The sequence below is a fragment of the Saccostrea cucullata genome, unplaced genomic scaffold, assembly GCF_032062105.1.
Source record: "Saccostrea cucullata isolate Sc308-1 unplaced genomic scaffold, CSIRO_AGI_Scuc_v1 ctg3305, whole genome shotgun sequence".
In the NCBI taxonomy this organism is placed as follows: Eukaryota; Metazoa; Mollusca; class Bivalvia; order Ostreida; family Ostreidae; genus Saccostrea; species Saccostrea cuccullata.
This window is the reverse complement of record NW_026918229.1, coordinates 44877-67530: the sequence shown is the minus strand read 5'-3', so window position 1 is coordinate 67530 and position 22654 is coordinate 44877. Positions and strand designations below refer to the sequence as shown.

Sequence of the window (22654 nt, the reverse complement as noted above, 5' to 3'; positions counted from 1 at the left end):
GCTACACAGATATCCAGGTTTCTGTTCTCACTGATGTACTTAATTTTTCTATTTGCCGAATACAGAGGTTTACCCTTTTTATCAAACTGGATTGTTTGTTTCTCTTTGGAGCGTAAGTAACGGACAACTTTGGATTGTGTTTTTTCATCACTGTACATGGTAACAAGGAGATCACCAGAGGAGGTGATACAGAGCTGTTTAGGTGTCCAGTCCTGCAATCTGATCATCTCCTCTGTCTGTCCATTCCTAACTTTATTCACTGTCTTTGTTGTCCCATCACAGTACACTAGATCTCCATCAACTTTCACTGCTATATCAGCTGGCCATTCCTTTGATTTTGTTTTGATTGTCTTGATAAATGAACCTTGAATGTTAAAACATTTCATATCACTGACTAGTCCACTTGTCCAGATTTCTTCTTCACTGAGACAGGCAACAGAGCGGAGTTTTTCATACCCAGTATCCATAGTAGTGATAAGTTCTGGTTCTTCCAGCAGTTCTCTGTTTGATGTTTCTGGTTTTTTCAGTTTGTAGCCATTTTCTTCTGTTGTGGTAGATAAAGATGCAAGAGATCCAAACAACTTGTAAATCTGTTCTCCATTTACTGGTTTTGGATTAAACATTGGCAGTGATATTTGGACCTTGGGAGGAAGTTTGCTAAATTCTTTGTTTCTGGAGCTGTATTGAAAGGTCAAGGACACTTCATTTGATTCTTCAATTTCCTTTAGGTTTTGCAGAGTTTGTTCAATAAGGGACTGTATTTGCTTTACTTCATCTGTATGTTTCTTGAGAATGTCAAAGTGTTTTCTTTTTAAACTTTTTATTTCTTTCTTCATGGCAATGATGACATTGTCAATTTCTCTGTGCCATTGTTTTCCATATTCTGTCACTGCTGTTTTAAGTTTCTTATATTCTCCTTCAAAATTAGCTATCTGTGTTTCTAGATCATTTGTGATTTCTTCGTATGTTGGAGAAATAATGTGTTGTAATTCCTCTGTATCTTTTGCGATATCTTTTTTCTTTGAGTTGTATATTTCGGAGAGTTCTAAAAAACTGTGCCCTTTATGTTGACTTGAGGTAAAACATGAAGGGCAAACATGAATGTCGCATTCCTTGCATTGTAAATCACAAGTTTTGGTTGGGTGTGTTGCACACTTTGGATAAATCAAGGTGGATTTCTTTTTTTGGAATAGGACAATTTTATGTTTTTCGTATTCATCAGCAATGTGTTCTCCAATACATGGTTTACAAAGTTTGACATGACAGAAATCACAATACATCTGTACTTCAGCTGTCTCACAGATATCACATCTGATCACATCCTGGGCACTGAGGCGAGGATCCATATTTTCTACAGATGATCTATTATCCAAAAATTGTTTTGACATTAAAATTAGGTCTGCCTTTAATACAACTAAATGATTTAGGCTGCTAAATGAAAAGTTACAAGCAGAAAATTTGGAAATCTCTTTTTAAGAACTGTTTTAATTGCATATGTACAGATTGTACTTATTAGATATTTTATAAATATTCAATTGCAAACGACACCTTGAAAATGCTCAAATTCAAAATAAATTTGCAAGAATCAAGTTCTATAATAAGTTTTTAGACAATCTAGCTTTAAGGAAACTTACCTTACAATACGGATGAAATGACATATAAATCATTCTTCAGTACTTTATCTGTATATTTACATATAGATGAATCACGACTGACGAGACTTTACAGGTCATACAGGTGGAGTTTGTTGTCGATCTAAAAAATAGAGTTATCTTTCGTGCATCGTTAATGTACTTGGAGCTTTGACTTATATACCCCACTGCTTGATTAAACGTTTTTTAAAAATCTGATTCAGAGGATCTGTGATTTGAACCGCTGACAATCCGATATTCAGATTCGCAACCCTTCTCCATATACTTAAACATTAAAATCAATTATGAAATGCATAATTAATACGTATACACCTTCATGACCGAGGAATGCAAATTTATTAATTAAAAACAGAAAACAACTATTGGTTTAATATAAACATGTAAGTACATGTATTCAGATTAAGAACTTGATTCAACAGCAATATTTTCATAAATGGTTTAGTCTTAATAATAAAATTGTTTTATTTTATTTATAAGTATATTTACTTATACTTATATAAGTATAAGTATATTATATAATTATAATTGAATATATTTAATATTTGAAGTTTCCATGAATAAAGATATACTTTTCTTTCGTTCTGACATGTTAAAAATGTCTATCTAAGAACATTAAAAACGTCTATCTATAGTTCTTATTTTGTCAAACGTTTTTTTAACAATGTTTTGAAAGCTGTCTTCTATTTTAATTGTTCTTTTAGTTATCTTTTTAAAAAATATTTTCTTTACATCCTGACAGAGTAAGTTTAAAGTAAAATCCTTTGTTCTACAATTAAATATTTACGTCATTCAATTTTTGTTTGTAACAGTTACACGCCATATAAAATAATCGAAAAATTATTTTATAACCTGTGGTTATTTAGATCATCATGGCTTACGTCAAAAACGTATCAAACCGCTTGAGTTGACTTTTTTTAAAACGTAAGATTTATTTAAAGACATTTTTAAAGGAAAAACTGTCGGAATTCTTATTACACTCATACATGGAAAGTCAGATCATAAGGAATGAATTTAATGGCTACCCAAATTAAACTGATATATTTTGGGTTGGAACAGCTTTCGTTTTTCTAAATTTAAACCGCTTCACAATTTATAATGCTTCAACTGCCCAAATTTGGGTCATACCATTATTGTCCTGAATTTTTTGAGATAAAATTTCTTTTTTTTTACTATAATCTAATGATTATTTTTTTAAAACAAGTTTTTCTCAAGGTTTGACCTTTTTGACTCGTAGTTCGTAATTAATCTTTCAATACAACAGGATTAACATATAAGTGAAGTGACAAGAAATACTTTTCTTAATTATTTACGTTTGATTAAATTGTAGCTACGTAACATCAATTCATTAACGTTATAAACTCTTAGACTGAGAATACATGTTTTATGCTTTGATATTTAAGCAATGAAGCATTATTTTTTTTTTTGTAGATATCTCATAACTGCAACGGTGTGTGCAAACAATTGAGTAATGTGTGTTAGTGCGTTATTAGAATTCGCTTGCACACATTGTTCCAATTATGAGACTATATTTTCAAAAAAAAAAGAATGATTTATTTCGAAAGTTAACATGTTTTAAACTCTCTGTCCTTACAGCGGATGTGATTTATATTCTAAAATGCATGTATTATTTTTTCTCCTCCATGGCACCTGATCCCACCTCTGATAATTTGGAGGTTCGTGTTTACTCTGCCCCTATTTTGTATTGTTTTATGGACTTTTGAGCTTGAATACTGTTCGTTATTTGCACAGGTACAATTAATGTAACTGCTTTTGGTCAACGTGACCGTGATTTTTTATTTTACCTTATCACGTTGCACAACCTCGGCGTTCAACGTATGTGACGTCAAAATAAAACACATGCTTTAAACCTCCTTCCCGTGATATGGCGTTTTGAATGCTTTAGATTTCAATATACTTTATGTGCAAAATTAAGTGAAATGTAAATATTGATTAATGAAAAAATAATTGAAGAGAGTTGAATTTTATTTGTAAGATAGTAATTCAAAGGCAATATTATTCGTGGCAACTCTTTCAATTATACGACTAATGTCAATAAAAAAAGTAAATCCGAAAAATTATCAACCGGATAAGTTAAAAGGTTACATTTTTTGATCAGTATTCACAAAATCAATGGAATATACATACATAAAATATTTCTATTTAAGGTATTTCAATTTTTAACTTTTCCCTCCATCTCAGCAACAAATAAATAAGTTTTATCCACACATATCCCGTGAGGATACCTCAGAGCACAGTTATCTATATAACAGAGGAATACTCCACCCTGGTCTAGGATATGAACACAGTGGTTAAAACATTCTGCAGTAATGATCTGACTCTGACTGTCTGTAGTGATGCCACAGGGTTCAAATGGTTTGCTCTTATTTGTAGACAGGTGACCAGTGTATCTACATCTGAGTTTTCCAGCTTGATTGATCACTACTACAGCACTAGCGCCACACAGATATCCAGGTTTCTGTTCTCCCTGAGGCATTTAATTTTGCTATTTTCTTACCCTTTTAATCAAACTGAATTGTTTGCTTCTCTATGGAGCCTGAGTAATGGACAAGTTTGGATTGTGTTTATCATTACTGAACATGGTCAACCAGGAGGTTACACAGAGTTTACTAGGGACCCAGCCCTGTAGTCTGATTATCTCATCTGTCTGTTCGTTCTTTACTTAATCCACAGTCTTTGTTTTTCCATCAGAGAACACAAATGCAAGATCACCATCAACTGTCACTGCTATATCATTTGGTGCTCCCCCTGATTTTTTTTTTTTGTTATTGTCTTGATAAGTGAACGTTGAATGTTAAAGCATTTCATATAACCGACTGTTCCACATGTCCAGAGATATTTGGAAATTCATCCTAGAAACCGTTTGTTGCTATTCTACTTTAAATATATTTTGTCGGGGTAGTCACTGGGAAACTTGATTAATATTGGTGGAAATCATTCGTCAGTTCTCTTTTTTATTTTTGTTGATCGCGACTCCGAAGTCTGTTTTCTGATCTGCATAGTCGTTCTGAAAATTAGAGTTATCGCTCTTACAGCGTTTTACGAACCTGGAGACCCCCCTTCCATTTCTATTTAAATGCCTATGATTCACACAGTTCAAGTATTATGAAGATCGTCAGACTCATATTGTTCCATTCTGTATTAACATTTATTAATTTTTGAACATTAAAATAATTTTTATTATATCTTGATTTTCCTTGATTAATTAAGATGTAACTGAAATAATTTAGCCGTCTTCCCTTTTATATTACTTTTTTCTTCTTTTTTAACTCTCCAGATAATACCAAATTAAAAAAAAAATCGGAAAGGGCGACATTATTGCAGCTAGTTGAGATCCGACATTCACCTGCATGTAACATCTAGCCAGAACGTAGCATCGTTTTTAAAATGGGGTGAGGGCAGCCGGAGATTTAAAAGTCAATTTATGAACAGGTATACCGGTAATATGGTAAATAAATAATCTAAAGGGGTTGAAATGGAGGCCTTTGGATTTTGTTTCTTCTCTTTTCTTGCTACTTAGAAAATGACTTAAGAAAATTGATAGATGTTTAGGATAAAAGCACTCCGAAAAATACAACAATGTTATTTTAAATTTTAAAAAAAGCAAACAGTTTGGTAATATAAAAAATAAAAAGTGAAATCATATTAACGTAAATTCTGTATCAAAAAAACTTAACTAAAGCTGTAACTTGACAACGTTGATCCTTTTGTGTAAATGACACACATTCTCCTCATTATATAGCTTCATATATACTTCAGTGCTACAGAGCCTATTTTTCAGCCACCTTTGATTGGCATATGACAACCCTACTATTGATATTGTGATTTAAATTCAAGAAATGAGGTTTAAATTGACCTATTCAAAGGTCATAGGGTAAAACGGGTTTTATAAATAAAATTGGCAGTAAACAGGAAATTGTTATAGTCTGTTTCTTTTGATAACATGTCCAGTAAAAATTGTTTATCCAGGCCTTTCTTCTGGGCTGCTACTCTCCTCATGAACCGTTGACAGACAGTGCAGTCAATGTAAGGGGATGTTTTCGTCTCGTAATCTCGAATCTATCAGGTACGCGAGAAATAAAGAAATATAATAAAAAAAAATGATCGGAGTTTTTAAAGAATGATTAAGATGCAAGTACTGTTAATCACTTTTTATTCGCGAGAACTTTATTTTCGCGTGTATGCTCGCGAAAAGTAAATTTCCCTGTATAATAATATTCTTAAGGATAATATAGAGCATGAACCACAATTCGTGAAAATTTGGTCTCGTTTATCAAGAGTCAATAACCATGTCGTGAAAATAAGGTGTCGCGAAAATTTTGTGATCTACAGTATTAATTGTTCTTTAAAGAACAAACCAACAGTTTTAATATAGATTCTTAAACACATATTGTGGAGATATTCGATGACAGCATAGCTATTCATGGAATAACATGTTATTTTACTTATCGTTGTTTACTTGCGTTTTTCATTCCCAAGATAAAAGAGTCAAGATATATCCCAAACGCAAATATAGTTATTTACAAAAATTGCTGATTGGTCGAGCGGTTCGATCGACTCCAATCACAACTTCAGAAAAAAAAATCTAAGTTCTTTTTATTAATACTGTATGACAAGGGTTCATAGGGAGAGTAGTTTATCAGAAACCTCTTGACCAGCGAAGATGAATGCATAATATACAGAATCTATATATATATAAATACCATGTCAATAACTTTAAATTATAAAAAATATAATTAGGAAGAAGTGACAAATAATTCCAATTAATTATTGACAAGCAAGTTGATGAAACAAGAATATCAACAGTCTTGTTCAAGGTCATCATGCATTTCGTAAGTTCTATGGTCGATACAATGACTTTGTCAGCAATTACAATTTATCATTGAGTCAAATGCTGACTGACGTTTTTATACTAATTGTTAGTCCATGTTTCAGAGGTCAGTTTTTGCTCTGCTCCTATTTTGTATTGTTTTATTGACTTTGATATTGAATACTGTTCATTATCTCCATATCCTTCTTCCTTTAAATTTAAATGAAAACCAGGGGATGATAAAATGACAATCCGACTGATAAAGGAATACAGGTATATCTAATATTTTAACCTCATTATGAATTATTATGCTTCCTGTCAGTTTGTCTCTATATAACCCATACCCTGCTATTCTCGCATAGTGGTCTAAGGATTTATACAGCGTAAGCATACTATGCCGAAATAGTGCACGGCCTTATTTACTCAATAAAATTTTCATTAGACACGCCGGGAATCGAACTCACGACCATGGGGTTGCTAGTCCGATGCCTTATCGATGACGCCACAGACGCGATCACCAATTGGAAGAATTTTATTAAATATATAAACTTAATTTATACAATTGATACAAGAAGGAAAAAATAGACAAAAATTATTTGAAAACAGTTTTATTATCCTAAGGAACGTTAGATAAATGTGTACAACAAAGTTTCAAACTAATTACATACATATTTTTCGATGAACTGATGTCATGGGGTCATCAAAACGCTTTTTTATATACGCTTGATTGAAGGACGTAAAAGAAAATTATCAATGAGAATGGACGTCTGCAAACAAATCAGTCTTACTAACAGAGCAGTAAATAAAGATCAGTTGCTTTGGGACAGAAAATCCTGATTACTTTAGAGAAAATACTAGTAACCAAAATAACTAAGCATGCAATCAATTTTAGCATGAAGATTTTGAATGAGTTCTTGCTAGTGCGCTGTGTTAGCACCGTTTTTTTTTTTTCAGGAAAAAGTCAAATGGATCATGTGGATTGCCACATAAATAATTACAACAGTCAGCATAATAATAACAATAGTGTTGCATTATGCATGTACTATGCCTCCGGTTCGTGCACCATGTGTCAAACCCTGCCTACTATTTAGGCATGGTACATGCATAATGCAACACAATTATATAAATATAATATCCTTTTATCAAATTACAAACTGTGCTAAAAATATTATCTCGATATAAAAATAGTATACCTTTTTTCCATCTCTTCTGATAACTTGATGAAAATTAAACATTTCAATTTACTGGACAAAATAGATACATCATGACAGCCTATACACAAGCTTACATAGAGGAATGTGTCTATTCCAGATATTTAATTTTCTTAACTTTTCCTTCCCACTCAGCAACAAACAAATTGTCTTTATTCACACATAAACCAAATGGAATCTTCAGATCACAGTTATCTATATAACGGAAAAACTGTCCGTCCTGGTCTAGGATGTGGATACAGTGGTTATCACTGTCTGCTATCATGATCTGACTCTTGATGTCTGTTGTGATGCCACGGGGTTTAAATGGTTCAATCTTTGTAGCATGACCTAATCGGAGTTTTCCTGTCTGATTGACCACTACTACAGCACCGGCTTCATAGTCAGTCACACAGATATCCAGGTTTCTGTTACACTGATGTTCTTAATTATATTATTTCCTTAATACAGAGGTTTACCCTCCTCATCAAACTGGATTGCTTGTTTCTCTGTGGAGCCTGAGTAACGGACAACTTTGGAATCTGATTCATCATAAAAGTACAAGATAAACATGAAAATCAGGAGATCACCAGAGGGGGTGACACACACATTTAGAGGAGTCCAGCGCTCTATTGTGATCACCTCCTCTGTCTATTCATTTTCTACATATGTTGGAGAAATAATGTTTTGTAATTCATCGGAATCTTTTTCTTTGAGTTGTATACTCCTGAGAGTTCTGATAAACTGTGTCCTTCATGCTGTTGTGATACTGAGCATAAGGAACAAACAGGAATGTCACATTCCTTGCATTTTAATTCGCAAGTTTTGGTTGGATGTGTTGCACACTTTGGATATATCAAGGTGGATTTTCTTTTTTGAATTGGGACAATTTTATATTTATCATATTCATCAGCGATGTGTTCTCCAATACAGGGTTTACAAAGGATGACATGACAGAAATCACAGTACATCTGTACTATAGCTGTCTCATCTGATCACATTCTGGGCACTGAGGCGGGGATCCATGGTGACTCAAGTAAGGTTCTAGAAATATTGAAAATAATTATTTGATAGTCTTATTCATCGCCTGTTATATATAATTCTTTTGGTTTAAAGCTCTCTGTTAATATTCCGCTATTTAACATCCTAATCACTTGATTAGACTAAGTGTTGGAATATATACCGGTAGTCATAGAATGAAATCATATTTTTTAACTTTGGCCTTGTCAGCCTTGTCGAAAAATAGCAAACAGTAAATAAATTTGCTTAAGAAAATTTAGATATTTTTCCATCGAATGAAACTTACCTCACTTACTCACAATCAGATGACAGATATGGGGAGACAGTTGTTTTAAACCCCAGTGTATTTCTGTTCGTTTCATTTATAAATACTTTGTTTAACATGTGGCACGTAGGCTAGTGAATGATTTACTTTGCAGGAAATGAAAATATTTTACATTGTAGAAGGCTGTTTTTTGTCAACTATCTGAAAATAGAGTTATCTCTCTTGCACCATGTCATGTATCTATAATAAACTTATTTACATTCTATATTCTTTCTATGTTATGATTGATGATTTATTTTTAGACCGTGCTGTATTTTAGATACAGAATAGTTGGTCAATATCAATGCGGTATACAGGGCTAATACCACAGAACGGTAAGTAGCTATTTTGACGAGAGTTATTCAAATGCAACAACTTTTAAACTTTTCTTTTGCATCGATCTCACGATTTTTTTATTTGTTTTCTTTTACAAGTATTTCCTACTTGTTGCTTTACAAGACATTTTTTTAAAAAAAAATTATTCAAATTTATTTTGATGAGATCAAGTTAACTTCAGCAATATTCAATTACTTTGATCTCTTCTTTGACATTGAGTAAAGTTCTCATAAAATTATTGCTCTTTTATTTAATTTCAAATAAAAAAAACTATTCGAGATATGTTTATCAAACTTCATATGCTGATGCATTTTGAAGAGAGCTATTCAATTTCATGATAATTGTTTTTATCTTAATTTTTCCTTTAACCTTGACTTTACTTTCTGGAAAAAAATGATTATTTTTTTAATTTTAAGGAAACTAAAGATATTTTATCAAACCTCATATGCTAATACGTATTGATCAGAGCTATTCATACTTATTAATATGTTGACCTTGGTCTTTTTTGACCATGACTTCACTTGCAAATTATTTGCAATGTTGATTTCTGTGACAAAAATGAATGTGTAGACATGTACGTGTTAAGAAAATTATTATATTTTGTTCTTAGTGTGATATTAAAATATTTAAAACTATAACAAACGTTTCTATTTCTCTGTTACACATCCTATTTTCTATAACAAGTATGTTGTGAATATTTATAGTTCAGTTATATTCAGATGTAGTGTTTTCATGCCAGAATTTAAGCTTCCGAAGGCTTGAACAATTTTTTTCGTCCAATGTTTTTCCATCATTTGTCTATCATCACCTATCACTTTTCCATTAAATCTCAGAAATACCAATCAAGCAGAGGATTTAATTTTGGCGTTATTAGTGAGGGTGTTTAGATGGCTAAAATAAAATATCGCTAAAAATTAATTGCATTTTATCTGTAATAGCTTCTTAAGTGAGCATTTTAAAATCACTAAATTACATCTCGCTAAAAATAAAAAAACAATTTAAAGTACAAACCGCCTATCGCTAAAATTTCCAGTTATACAATATTTGAAAAAACTTTAGCCAATATTTACACACTCTGACTTATATTTGCATAAGTAGGAAGGATTCAAAGTTCCATACAATATAGAGCCACAACATCTTGGGGAAAAGAGTTTGCTGTATTAATATTTAGGGGAAGTAATCTTATAAATTGTCTTTAAAATAAGAAAAATAAAACATTTGAGTATTATTACAAAACAATGAGAACAGTAAGGTAACGATGGGCAAAGGCCCCTTAGTAAAATGTGGTAAATTTAAAAGATAGGAAGGGTTGTGATTTGCTCATACAAAGTCTTAATACATTCAAATGTTTCAATAATTCAAATTATTTAAATCTGACTGACGTTTCTCATACTAATTGTTAGTCCATTATTTATACACTGAATTGATGACGGATTTTTTCGTTATTTCCCGATCATAACAAGGAGCACACGGCGGGTGTGAACGCTCAGCAGGGGATGATCACTCCTCCATGGCACCTGATCCCACCTCTGATGTTTCAGAGGTCCGTGTTTGCTCTGCTCCTATTTTGTATTATTTTACGGACTTTGATATTGAATACTGATCGTTATCTTTATATCTTTCTCATGTATATTAGCACACACAGGTGAAAACAAATGAAATGTGGAGATAATGAACAGTTTTCAAGCTTATTAGTTCAAACAAAAATTACATATCAGAACCAGAGCAAATATGAACTTTTTAAATATCAGAGAGGGAATAAGATGCCGTTGAGGAGTGAGCATCCCCTTACAAACCGGTCACATTCACTTTATACTTTGGTCATGTTTTGAAAAAAAAATCACGGCCATAGACCTAGACAATCATTGTATGAAATTGTATTATAGTAAATACAACTTTCAAAATGATGTCTTAAAATGAGACATTTGTTCTTGTTTCATCAACTTGTTTGTCAATAGCTTGCCTCATTTTAGAAACTTGGTAAGAAGAGCATGCTCTTGCTCAATCAAAACCCATATTCAGGTGAGAAGATTCCACCGCTAAAAAGGAAGGAAAGTTGATTGAAAATTTAAAGTCATGTTTATCATGAAACCTGTTTAGGTCACCATTAAAGTGTAACATCTTTTTCAAGTAAAATCCAAATATGATGGATGCAAATGTTACCCAGGGGAATTATGGCAGTTTATTAAAAGACCTGGGCTATCTAACAAGAGGCATGTGGGCCATAGTTCAGCACATTGGCTAGGAAAAATCGCAAAAAAGTTACATATGTAAAAGTTTACATGGAGGGTTGCTTAGTTTCTAAGGATACTTCCAGATCAATTTGACTTGAGTCCTGACTCTGCAGAAGATTTGTAAAGATTATCCTATAAATATTCCTTTGTAAAAAAAAATTGGTTCCTTATTGCAGCCCCTACCTACCCTCGGGTGTCAAGGGGTTTGAACAAACTTGTATCCAAAATACCTAAGATTACTTGTGTACCTGTATCAATATGACTAATTTTGCATAGAATTTATATATTCAATGTTCTTTAAAATTGTGAATTTTTAAATATATGTCTTTCATATTAATAATATTAGGACGATTTATATGAAGGCCGATAAGGCCTGTCGGCGCACGAACAAAATTCGGAATAATTTACGCATATACTTATTACATTTGCTTTTATTCCTTTAGCACTATGTAATACATTGAACTAAAATTTACACCACTGAAACTAGAATCAAAATCTTAATAATATTTCAAAATTTCATATAAATAGCTTTAAAAACAGACGATTGGTGTCATGATTTTCTTAGTATCGCTGGAATTGAATTTGATGAAAATGACGTCGTCAAACGCGTAACTGGCGAACGGAGATGTACTAAATTGGGTTGGATATGCTTTATTTACACTATAGACGGGAAAAAGAGAGTAAAGGAGTGGTATTACACACCAGATTTTAATAAAGAAGTTATTTTCAAGTGGCACGATATTCAATGAGAGTTTTTTCCTCTCTACCGAAAATAGTTACAGCAGGTAAGAAGTAGACTACTGTTTGTTAAACGCAGACAAAGGGGAACAATCTGGACGCGAACGACGTCAAATAATGTGTATTCTCTCTTGCCTACAATATAAGGCGATCTTTTGATTAAATTTCGACTGAAATTTGAATCTGCTGAAAAAATTAACGGACAGTAGTGAATTTAAATAACTCCCCTAGTCAAGAGAGGACTATTACTTTAAAATATATATATTGAATGTTAATAGACGCGAGTGAAGCAAAGAGATCATAACGTTATAAGAGACGTAATTTACGTTTGCTTTCGTGCGCCGGTGTACACTTGCATTCTTTCTTTATTTTTAAATAATTTTCTTATTAGACGTAATATCATCATGAAACTTGAAATGCATGATCATAAAATGTTACTTTTGCTATGACAAGGAAAGAAATTTAATTAAGCAAAGAGAAACTAAACTGTTTTCCCTGTCTACGACTTTTTGGGATAACCCTCGTAATGTCATTAGCTCGATGGCATACAACATAGTAGTCATATGACATAAAGCTTGACTTTCTCTCATTATTGAATCTTTAATGAATTGATAACAGTTTGTGTGACCACTTTTCATCACATAATTTCATCATGGGAAGCTGGAAAACAAGGGCTTTTCGAGACACTGCATTAAAAATGAATCGTCAAGAATCAAAACTAGAGTAAAATTAAACGCTTCATTAAAGCAGCTGTAAAACTTGTTAATATTATAAAAATATATTAACTGAAATATGTGAAAGTTACAGCAACCAATGCCTGTTTTATAAACAGGTGAACATGTAGATTTCAATAAACAAAAATTATATAATGGGCATCAAAAATGGGTACCGTCCTTGACAACGATGACTTTAAGACACATAGCAAAATTGATAAAAATCATTTTGGGGATAGTTCATACTGTTTTAAATAAACATTTTATAGTAAAAAAGTTTAATACTCGAAGGTTACCCTATATTTTGAAAAATGCATGAAAACAACAGCGTGTAGGAATATCCAAACAATTCTTTAAAAAATCAAAGTGACTTATCCACGTTTGTGTGAAATTCTAACAGATAATGAAACTTGTATCCATTTTGCTTTAATCCTTCAAAAGAAATTTACAATAAAATGCACTTGACAAAACTGCAAAGGCCTAAAAAGAGCAAACAATTGAAGGAGCACAAAACAGTTTTATATGCTATTTTCTGAAATATTAACGGTCTTGTTTTTCAAATTCATATTCGGGGAGGAAGTTCAAATATCCGGAGGAGTCTAGAAAACAATTTTTTGCAAAAAAATTGAAAGGTTTATGAGACGAAGGAAACAGAATGAGGGATACATTACATTAAATGTCTTCATGACGGCGGCCAAACCCACAGGCCATGAAGAGTAAAGGAGTTTTGGGGATAAACAGAAAGGAAATGTTTTGTCACACCAACAAAATTTACCAGATCTTTCAACCTTTGACTAGTTTCATTTTCTAAACTTAGAAAAACATCTATCAGAAAGAAAGAAACAAGTACAGCAAATCATAGGATCTGCCATATTCCAGTATACATGTACGAAGGGTCATACTCAAAAATGTGTTCGAAAAACAATTAGAAATTGAATATAAATGTTACGGATATGCCTTCATGGCACGCCAAATTTACAAAAATGAGATAATCATAGTTTCACAATCGATAAACAAGGTTTATCGGTTATGAACTATAGTTTACGGACTGTAAACTATAGTTAACAATGTTAATCTATATTTCACATCTGTAAACCATAGTTAACGCGATAATCTAAGTTTCACAACCGTAAACTATACTTAACACCGAAAACAATCATTTGCGATTGCAAAACATAGATTATCTGATAAATACAGTTCTACGATTTGTAAACTATAGTTTACAAACCGTTAACTATAATTAACGATCTGATAAATATAGTTTCACGATTTGTGAAACTATGATTAACAACTCTTAACTATAGTTTACAAACGTAAATCTATGTTTATCAACAAAATCTATTGTTAACACTTTATTCAGACAGATAAACTTTGATTAGCATTCGTAAATTATAGTTAACGACCGTTAAATATAGTTTTACAGATGAAAACTAAACTAAACGAATCGTTAACTATAGTTTACGGTTTGTAAACTATAGTTAACAGTCGATAAACCTAGTTTTATTTTATTTATATTTATTATTAAATAACAATAAAAAATAATAATTATTTATTTTATTAAAACTAGATTTATCTCATTTTGTGAATTTGGCGTGCCATATGCCTTTTAATTGAAAGAGAATATTTTAGTTAAATCATTAAGACTAAGTCATAGAAAAGCGTTTTTTTTGTGTCTTTCCGAGCCCCAATGACATTATTTATTGAACACCCCTCGTAGAAATGTTTTAAGAAGTGACAATTAATGCCATTAAGAGTGAAAGCCTAAAATAATAAAAAAAATTGTACCCAATGCTTCATATTTATCATAACAATGTCCTTTCATGGATATTACAAATTCCTATGACAATTTTTAATGGTTTAATCAATATTTTCTCCATCTATTCTGATAACTTTAAAGATAAGCAAAATATTTTTACAATAAAATTATAACTTACAAAATGAAACAATTTTATTCACAAAATAGACCATTAATGACAGCATATACACAAGTATATATTCAATTATATACAAAGAGGTTTATTCCATATATTTGATTTTCTTAACTTTTCCTTCCCACTCAGCAACAAATAAATTATTTTTATTCACATATAAACCGTATGGCTCCTTTAGATCACAGTTATCTATATATCGGAGGTACTGTCCGTCCTGGTCTAAGATGTGGATACAGTGGTTATCACTGTCTGCTGTTAGGATCTGACACTGGCTGTCTGTTGTGATTCCATAAGGTTTAAATGGTTCGTTCTTTGTAGTAGAAGGATTACCCGTGTATCTAAATCGGAGTTTTCCCGCCTGATTGACCACCACTACACCACCAGCTCCACAGTCAGCCACACAGGTATCCAGGTTTCTGTTCTCACTGATGTACTTAATTTTGCCATTTCCTGAATACAGTAATTTACCCTCCTTATCAAACTGGATTGTTTGTTTTTCTGTGGAGCCTGAGTAACGGACAACTTTGGATTGTGTTTGATCATCACTGAACATGGTAATCAGGAGATCACCTGAGGAGGTAACACAAAGTTGTGTAGGTGCCCAGTCCTGTAGTCTGATCATCTCTGTTTGTCCATTCCTCACTTTATTCACAGTCTTAGCTTTCCTGTCAGAGTACACTAGATCACAATCACCTGTCATTGCTATATCACGTGGCCATTCCCCTGATTTTGTTTTGACTGTCCTTTTGAGTGATCCTTGAATGTTAAAGCATTTAATATCACTGACTTGTCCACTTGTCCAGATTTCTTCTTCACTAAGACAGGCAACATTGCGGAGTTTTTCATACCTAGTATCTATTAAAGTGATAAGTTCTGGTACGTTCAGCAATATTCTTCTGCTTGACTTTTCTAATTTCTCCAGCTTGTTGCCATTTTCTTCTGTTGTGGTAACTAAAAATGTAATAGATCCAAACAACTTATTTATCTGTTCTCTATCTACTGGTTTTGGATTAAACATTGGTATTGATACCTGAACTTTGGGAAGAAGTTTACTGAATTCTCTGTTTCTAGAGCTGTATTCTGTGGTCATGGACACTTCATTCGATTCTTCAATTTCCTTCAGGTTGAGCAGAGTTTGTTCAATAAGGGACTGTATTTGTTTTACTTCTTCTGCATATTTCTTAAGAATGTCAAAGTGTTTTCCTTTAAAATCTTCAATTTCAATTTTTTTAGCATTGATGACATTGTCAATTTCTCTGTGCCAATGTTTTCCATGTTCTGTCCTGCTGTTGTAAGTTTCTCATATTCTCCGTCCAAGTTAGCTATCTGCGTTTCTAGATCTTTTGTGATTTCTTCATATGTTGGAGTAATAATGTTTCCTAATTCCTCTGTGTCTTTTGCGATATCATTTTTCTTTGAGTTGTATAGTTCAGCGAGAACTATGAAATTGTGTCCTTTATGCTGTTGTGATACAGAGCATAAGGAACAAACAGGAATGCCACATTCCTTGCATTTTAATTCACATAATTTGGTTGGATGTGTTGCACACTTTGGATAGATCAAGGTGGATTTTCTTTGTTGGTATGGGAGAATTTTATGTTTATCATATTCATCAGCAATGTGATCTCCAATACAGGGTTTACAAAGGTTGACATGACAGAAATCACAATGCATCTGTACTATAGCTGTCTCACAAAGGTCACATCTGATTATATCCTGGGCACTGAAGCGTGGATCCATGGTTACTTAAGCAAGGTTCTGTAAATATATATTTTTATATGTATCTCATCGCTTGCTTATTGAAATTTTTGTTTTGATCTAAAGTTTTTTTACTGCTCTTATAAACAGATTAATTTAATAAGAATTCCTATATAGGTCTAGTCTTCATTACATCATGACAATTTGATTAAAATGCATGAAAAAGTAGGGTAAATGTTGGAAATACTTTTATGCTTAAGTATCATTCATAGAATGAAATATTATATGCCTTTCCTGATTTTTTTTTTTCCTTTTCTATTTTGACAACCTTCTCAGTGTTGTAGAAAAATATATATTTAAACCGAAAGTAAATTTGCATCAGAAAAGTTTAATTATAGATATTTCCCCGTCGAATGAAACTTACCTCCCTTTTTCACGATCAGATGACAGATGTGGAGTGACAGTTGTCAATTCTCCTGCTTTTCTTTTATTTTAGGACTATTTTGTTTTACATGTCGCAGTACAGCGAAGGTCAATGTACTTACATATAATGTTGGGGTTCTGAAAATAAGTTATCTCTCTTGCACCGTCATCGTCCTTTGTGCCATCGGGAATATATAGTTTTTTCCTGTCTGTTCGCCTGTCTGTCTGTATGTATGATTTTCATGCTAGTATATGTCAATAATTTTAGTTCTAAGACACAGATCTATATTATGAACTCCTTGTCTGATAATAATCTCATTCCATCTGTCGAAAAGGAAATAAGCTAATGCAGATACCAACATGTATTACCCTTTGGCCTTGACATAAGAGTTTGACATACTTTTGGGAAAAAAAATCTCATATATTCACATAATGCGAAAAAAGTAAATACATCAAAAGTATTAAGCATAACTCATTCCGAGAGAAATCTGTCTTAGCTTATATTAAATATATTAATCCTGTGAGCCAGTTACATTTTCAGAACTACAGAAATTCAAAACAAACGTTAGCCTAAGGATAATCCAGAAAGATAGTACTTTAATTGTAATTGCTTATTAGCAACTGTTAAGTGTAAATCTAAATTCATTTTAAATAATACGATTGTCTCTACATTTCAGATAATGAAAAGTATTAGGAGATAAATAAAATTATATTGTTATGCCTCGTTCTTCGTTATCAATATGGATAATAAGTGGATAATTCTCTGATTTTTTTCTCCTTGAACTTGGAAAATGAAATAGATTTGGAAAATATGGACAATCACACTCAGCAGAATTTATAGATGAAAGCAAATTTCAGAATATGTTAGTTTGGTGCAAAAAGTGTTTATTTAAGTTTCTGAGGAATAGCGAAATGGTAAAACTCAGCCTGTGTGAATTTTCCGATTTTTCACCAGTTTGAGTTTCCACTTAAAATTTACCTGGTTTGGAATTCTTTTGTAAAGTTTATATTACACTTTTAGCAGTAAGCTGACGTATTCTGAAATTTGTTTTCATCTGTAAACCTTTCCTGTGTGTGATTTGTCTGTATTTGTTATTTGATAAGTATTTAAAACTAATATTTCAATGTCTATTTCATTTTCCAAGTCTAAGGAGAAAAAATTAAAGAATTTTCCACGTTTCTAAACTTGTTACATGTTGATGACAAAAGTCTCCTCCAAAGAAAAAAATGTTTGTTTCATCTTTCCTTAATATTCTGACACCTATTAGTAAGAACTATCAAATTGCATCAACAGTTTTTATTTGAACAGTTTCTTAACATTGATTTGAAAGTATTCAGCGAATTTTTTTCACGATATTTTTTTTCTTCAAACTAATTTATTATGCTTACACATATTGATGCGAGTTAATGGTGGCATCAACATTTTTTTATATTGACCTTTCATTTGACCCGCACTCCAAATTTTTACTTAGCTTATTTTTTTAAAAAGTCCTCTGGATAATTTTATCATATTTCATGTTCTGATACATATTGGGTATTCAACAAATTTTTGTGACCTTGAACTTTTCAATTGACCCTGATTCCTCTTTTCTCAAATATGTGTGTACCTTTGTTTCAAAGAAACTATTTCAGATATTTCATACGTAAAGTTGTATTCACTGATTCATTTTTTAATCAGAATTCATCAACTTTTGTTTACGATGATTTTTCCAAGACCCTTTACTTTACTCTTTACTGATATTGTTTATTAAACTAAGACTTAAAGAAAATATTCAGGGTTTTCATCACATGTTATAAATACACAATCTCAAATTTTCATGTTGCATTGCTCATGAACATTAGAAGGAACATTTATGTGCTATGAATTTTCCTGTTTACACTAGTATTTTTTGCAATATATAGGTAACCTTGACCAGAGATGAAATTAATTCCAAAACATGTCATTTTATGTAACATATTTATATGATAAAAGTTTTGTGGTGAATTTCTTTTGCAAAGCAGTTCAAAAAAGGATAAAAATTTCATATGCAGGACAATTTATCAAGGATTTGCTTTCTTTAAAATTTGCTACTGAGTGTGCTCAGGGTATTTTTATCTACAAGATAGAAGTTTTGCATGTCTGTGTCTTAATTTTGTCTTCAAGCTTCGATTTAACTTATGAAGGAATCGTCACAAAATGTTTTCAATCCTAATTTCCAAAAGTATGCAAACAAGGTAAAAAGACATGTTTATCAAAAGTGTTGGAGGCCATTTTTAGGGAATTAATGTTTTACAAAACACAATAACACTTTAGCTACTTCGATTCCATTAATATTTGATGAGCCTGCTTTATTATTAATAAGATAATTTGATTTGTTCACCAAACTAGCACAGATATGCAATTCTTAAGAAAGACACTCTCTAGCCTTCTTTTGATGTTATATCTTGGGCCTTATGTTGTGGGTTGAATTCCACTGTGGGATGTGAAGGGGCATGTTCTTTGGATAAGACCGTATAAACCGAGGCCATGCGTTGCAGTAGTTGCTGGCATAAAAAGATCCCTCCCTGCTCATTGGCCCTTAATACTGAGTATAGAACAAAATTTGCAGCTCTCCATCGGCAAGTGTTGGTGTCCCCATATGAATGAAAAATTCTTGAGAGGGATCTAAAATAACATACAATCAATTAAACATCTTAGGCACATTTTCCGGCTGAGTGAATATTAGTCATACTTTTACCAAATAAGTATGAATAGTATGACATTTCTAGATTTGCTTCGATTTGCTTTGATCCACATTTTACAGATGAGTGACTGGGTAATGTTTTTGTACCAGCTCTATAATTAGTCTGGCATGTTATCGTGAAACTTGCATGGATGATGTATCGAAGGATTGACAGGGATCTGTTTGGATGTAGTTCAAGAAATTTCCTTGATAAGTGAATATGTTAAAATGAAATTTGGAATCAGGTCCATTTTCAATAACTTTGAGTCTTAATTCAAAAACAAAGTTGCTTGGTTATTGATCTCGAGATGCACACTAGCTTACTGTACTAGAAAAATATTTGATGTGAGGTTTGCTTAAATTATAGATGTAACATGTGTGGAGATGAACTTTGCAATCTTTGACTACCTATGCTTGTACAAGTTTAATACATGCATGTATACAGTATCAACTTCGTGTTTATCCATGTGTCTGTTCATATCAAATTTTTGTCACAATTTTATCAGCAGCTACTCAATGCAGGTGCTTGAAATTTTACATTGTAGCACACTCTCTCTTTTGGAATGCCATATGGTCAAATTCACTTTAATGTTTAATCTTTAACTTTTCTACACAGAACACTCTATGCATTTCCTAAAGCAACATTTAAGTTTGTGTTGTTTACAGCGCATTTAAATTTTGATAACTATGTATCATGCCTTTCTTTTTTTATTATCAGTATCTAGTGGGTTTGGGAAATGTAGTAGCTAAAGCCACACACATTGTTTGGCCTTTGGAAAAATGGACAAAACTTGGATCCACCACACAAAATTAAGGAGGCTCCATGGTCAAAAAAGGTCTCTTAATTGTGTGAAATATTGAATATTTAAATCATATTTGATTTGTTGTTATTTTATAAGCAGTAAGAATTTAAAAAAATAATATAAATTTTATTAAATAAATCACAATTTTTACAACAGAAAAGGTTAATTTCCTTAAGAAACTCTTCTTTTTGGGATCAAGGATTATTAATAACCTGAAAGTAATGACCATTGGGCTCTCTTGAAATGATCAATGATTTCTTTTACATACATGGGATATTTTAAATAATGTCATCCCCTTTCCTGTATTTTCAGATCTCATTAGGACTTATCACAGTCAAAGCAACACACGTTGTATGGCCCCCGCAGGAAAATCGCAGGAAAACGCAGGAAAACGTTTGGAGTTCATCGAGTCACCACCAGAACGAGTCATCAAAGAATGCCAACGGCTTAATATATATAGACTTCTAAGTTTTAAAATACAAACTATGATTTCACTGATTTTCCTTAATGTTATTTTGTGCGGTAATGTGTGCAAGGTATTTGTAATGTTGATTTATGTGTGTTATGTGAGATGGCAAACATGAATGTGTAGACAAAAAACATGTGTAAAGAGAATTATTATATATTTGTTTTTGTGTGTGAAATTAAAATATTTAAAACTATAACAAATAATTCTCTTGATCTTTTACACACCCTATTTTTTCAAGACAAGACGTATATAATTATAGCTCATTTTATTCAGATTTACTGCATTTGATGCCATAATTTTAGCCTCCATGTTCCAATTAAAGTCTCTACAGTGTATAAGGAATTTTTTTTATGCTTTTCCAATATTTGTCTATCAACATCTATTACTTTTTCACTAAATACCAGTAATATTTCAAAAACTTTAGCTACTTATCTTTACATATGTAAGAAGGATTTAAAGTTTTACACAACATAGATCTGAAACGCTAGGGGAATAGAGTTTGCTGTATAATGTAAGAGAAGTAATCATAGAAATCGTTCTCTAAATAAGATAAATGATAGAAATTAGTATTATTGTATGAATATAAAGAAGGGTTCAATGTTCTAATAAAAGGGCCCATTTGTTGAATGTGTCAAAATCTTAAGAAAGAAAGGGCTGTGATTTATTCATACAAAGTATTAGTATATAAGCACCCACAGGTGAAGACTCGTATGAAACATGAAGATGATGAACAGTTTTAGTCTTATTAGTTCATACAAACAATATTAATGAGGAACAGAACAAATATGGATCTCTTAAAGCATATGAGATGCAACTTTGATGACGGAATTTTTTGTTGCAAAATTGTAAATAAATATTTCAGTGACAGAAAAAAATAACGTTGATAAAATTCTGTTGTTCATATTTGCGAGGGAAGAACTATTTACGAGTATAACCTTCAACTGAATCAAAATTATTGCCGTCCTGTAAAATAATGATTTCTTATATTAAACTATGTATTGCATTGTATATAGAAGTCATTCTTCTGTTTTATTCTAGTTTAATTAAGCATACGTGATAAAGGTTTAAGTTACATACAAATTTATCATAATAACACATTTCAACAGCTAAATAAAATTTTCAAAAATGCAGCTCATATTGCTTTACACATCAGAGATGAAATAAAATGACATTTAGGAGTTTGCACCTCCTTCCACAATTAGTCACATCTACTGTGTGCTTTTGTTGTGATCGGAAAAATGTATTATCAAGGGTCATAAACAATTGAGTGCGTATACAATCTTGCCTAACAATTTTTCCAACATTTGTCTATCAACATCTAACTTTTCTATTAAATCTCAGTAATTCTGAATACTACTAAGCAGAATTTTTAACGAGGATTTAATTTTGGCTCTTTTAGAGAGGGTGTTGAGATCGCTAAAATTAAGTATCGATCTTAAAATCGCTAAAAGCACATCTTGCTAAAAATAAAAAAAAACAAACTTTTAAGGACAAATCTCTAAATCGTTTTACTTATCCAAAGGACAGGTCTCTTCGTGCCACATGAGATTTGAAGCCATCATGTCATGATCAACTTTTAACCCTGCGACTCTAGTGTAGACACTATACCACTT

The 22654-nt window shown here is 31.9% G+C and overlaps 1 protein-coding gene, 1 long non-coding RNA gene and 1 pseudogene across 3 annotated transcripts in view; 1 reads left to right on the top strand and 2 right to left on the bottom strand.

Moving 5' to 3' along the window:
- Nucleotides 1-1673, bottom strand: part of LOC134259803 (tripartite motif-containing protein 2-like) — a 56141-nt gene extending 54468 nt beyond the window's left edge. The window contains exons 1-2 of the mRNA XM_062742410.1: nucleotides 1635-1673; nucleotides 392-1362 (exon numbers count right to left, since the gene is read on the bottom strand). Coding sequence (XP_062598394.1) covers nucleotides 392-1346 — 955 coding nt within the window. The 5' untranslated portion in view covers nucleotides 1347-1362; nucleotides 1635-1673. The remainder of the gene's footprint in view (nucleotides 1-391; nucleotides 1363-1634) is intronic.
- A 5454-nt stretch (nucleotides 1674-7127) lies between these two features.
- On the bottom strand, nucleotides 7128-17186 carry LOC134259824 (uncharacterized; annotated as a pseudogene).
- On the top strand, nucleotides 8597-21144 carry LOC134259834 (uncharacterized). 2 transcript variants are annotated; one of them, XR_009990420.1, is made up of 4 exons: nucleotides 8597-8706; nucleotides 9275-9329; nucleotides 20488-20605; nucleotides 20885-21144. It is a non-coding gene; the product is annotated as an uncharacterized LOC134259834 (long non-coding RNA). The 2 variants fall into 2 exon arrangements; XR_009990419.1 differs by having other exon boundaries at nucleotides 9258-9329.
- The last annotated feature ends 1510 nt before the right edge of the window (nucleotides 21145-22654 follow it).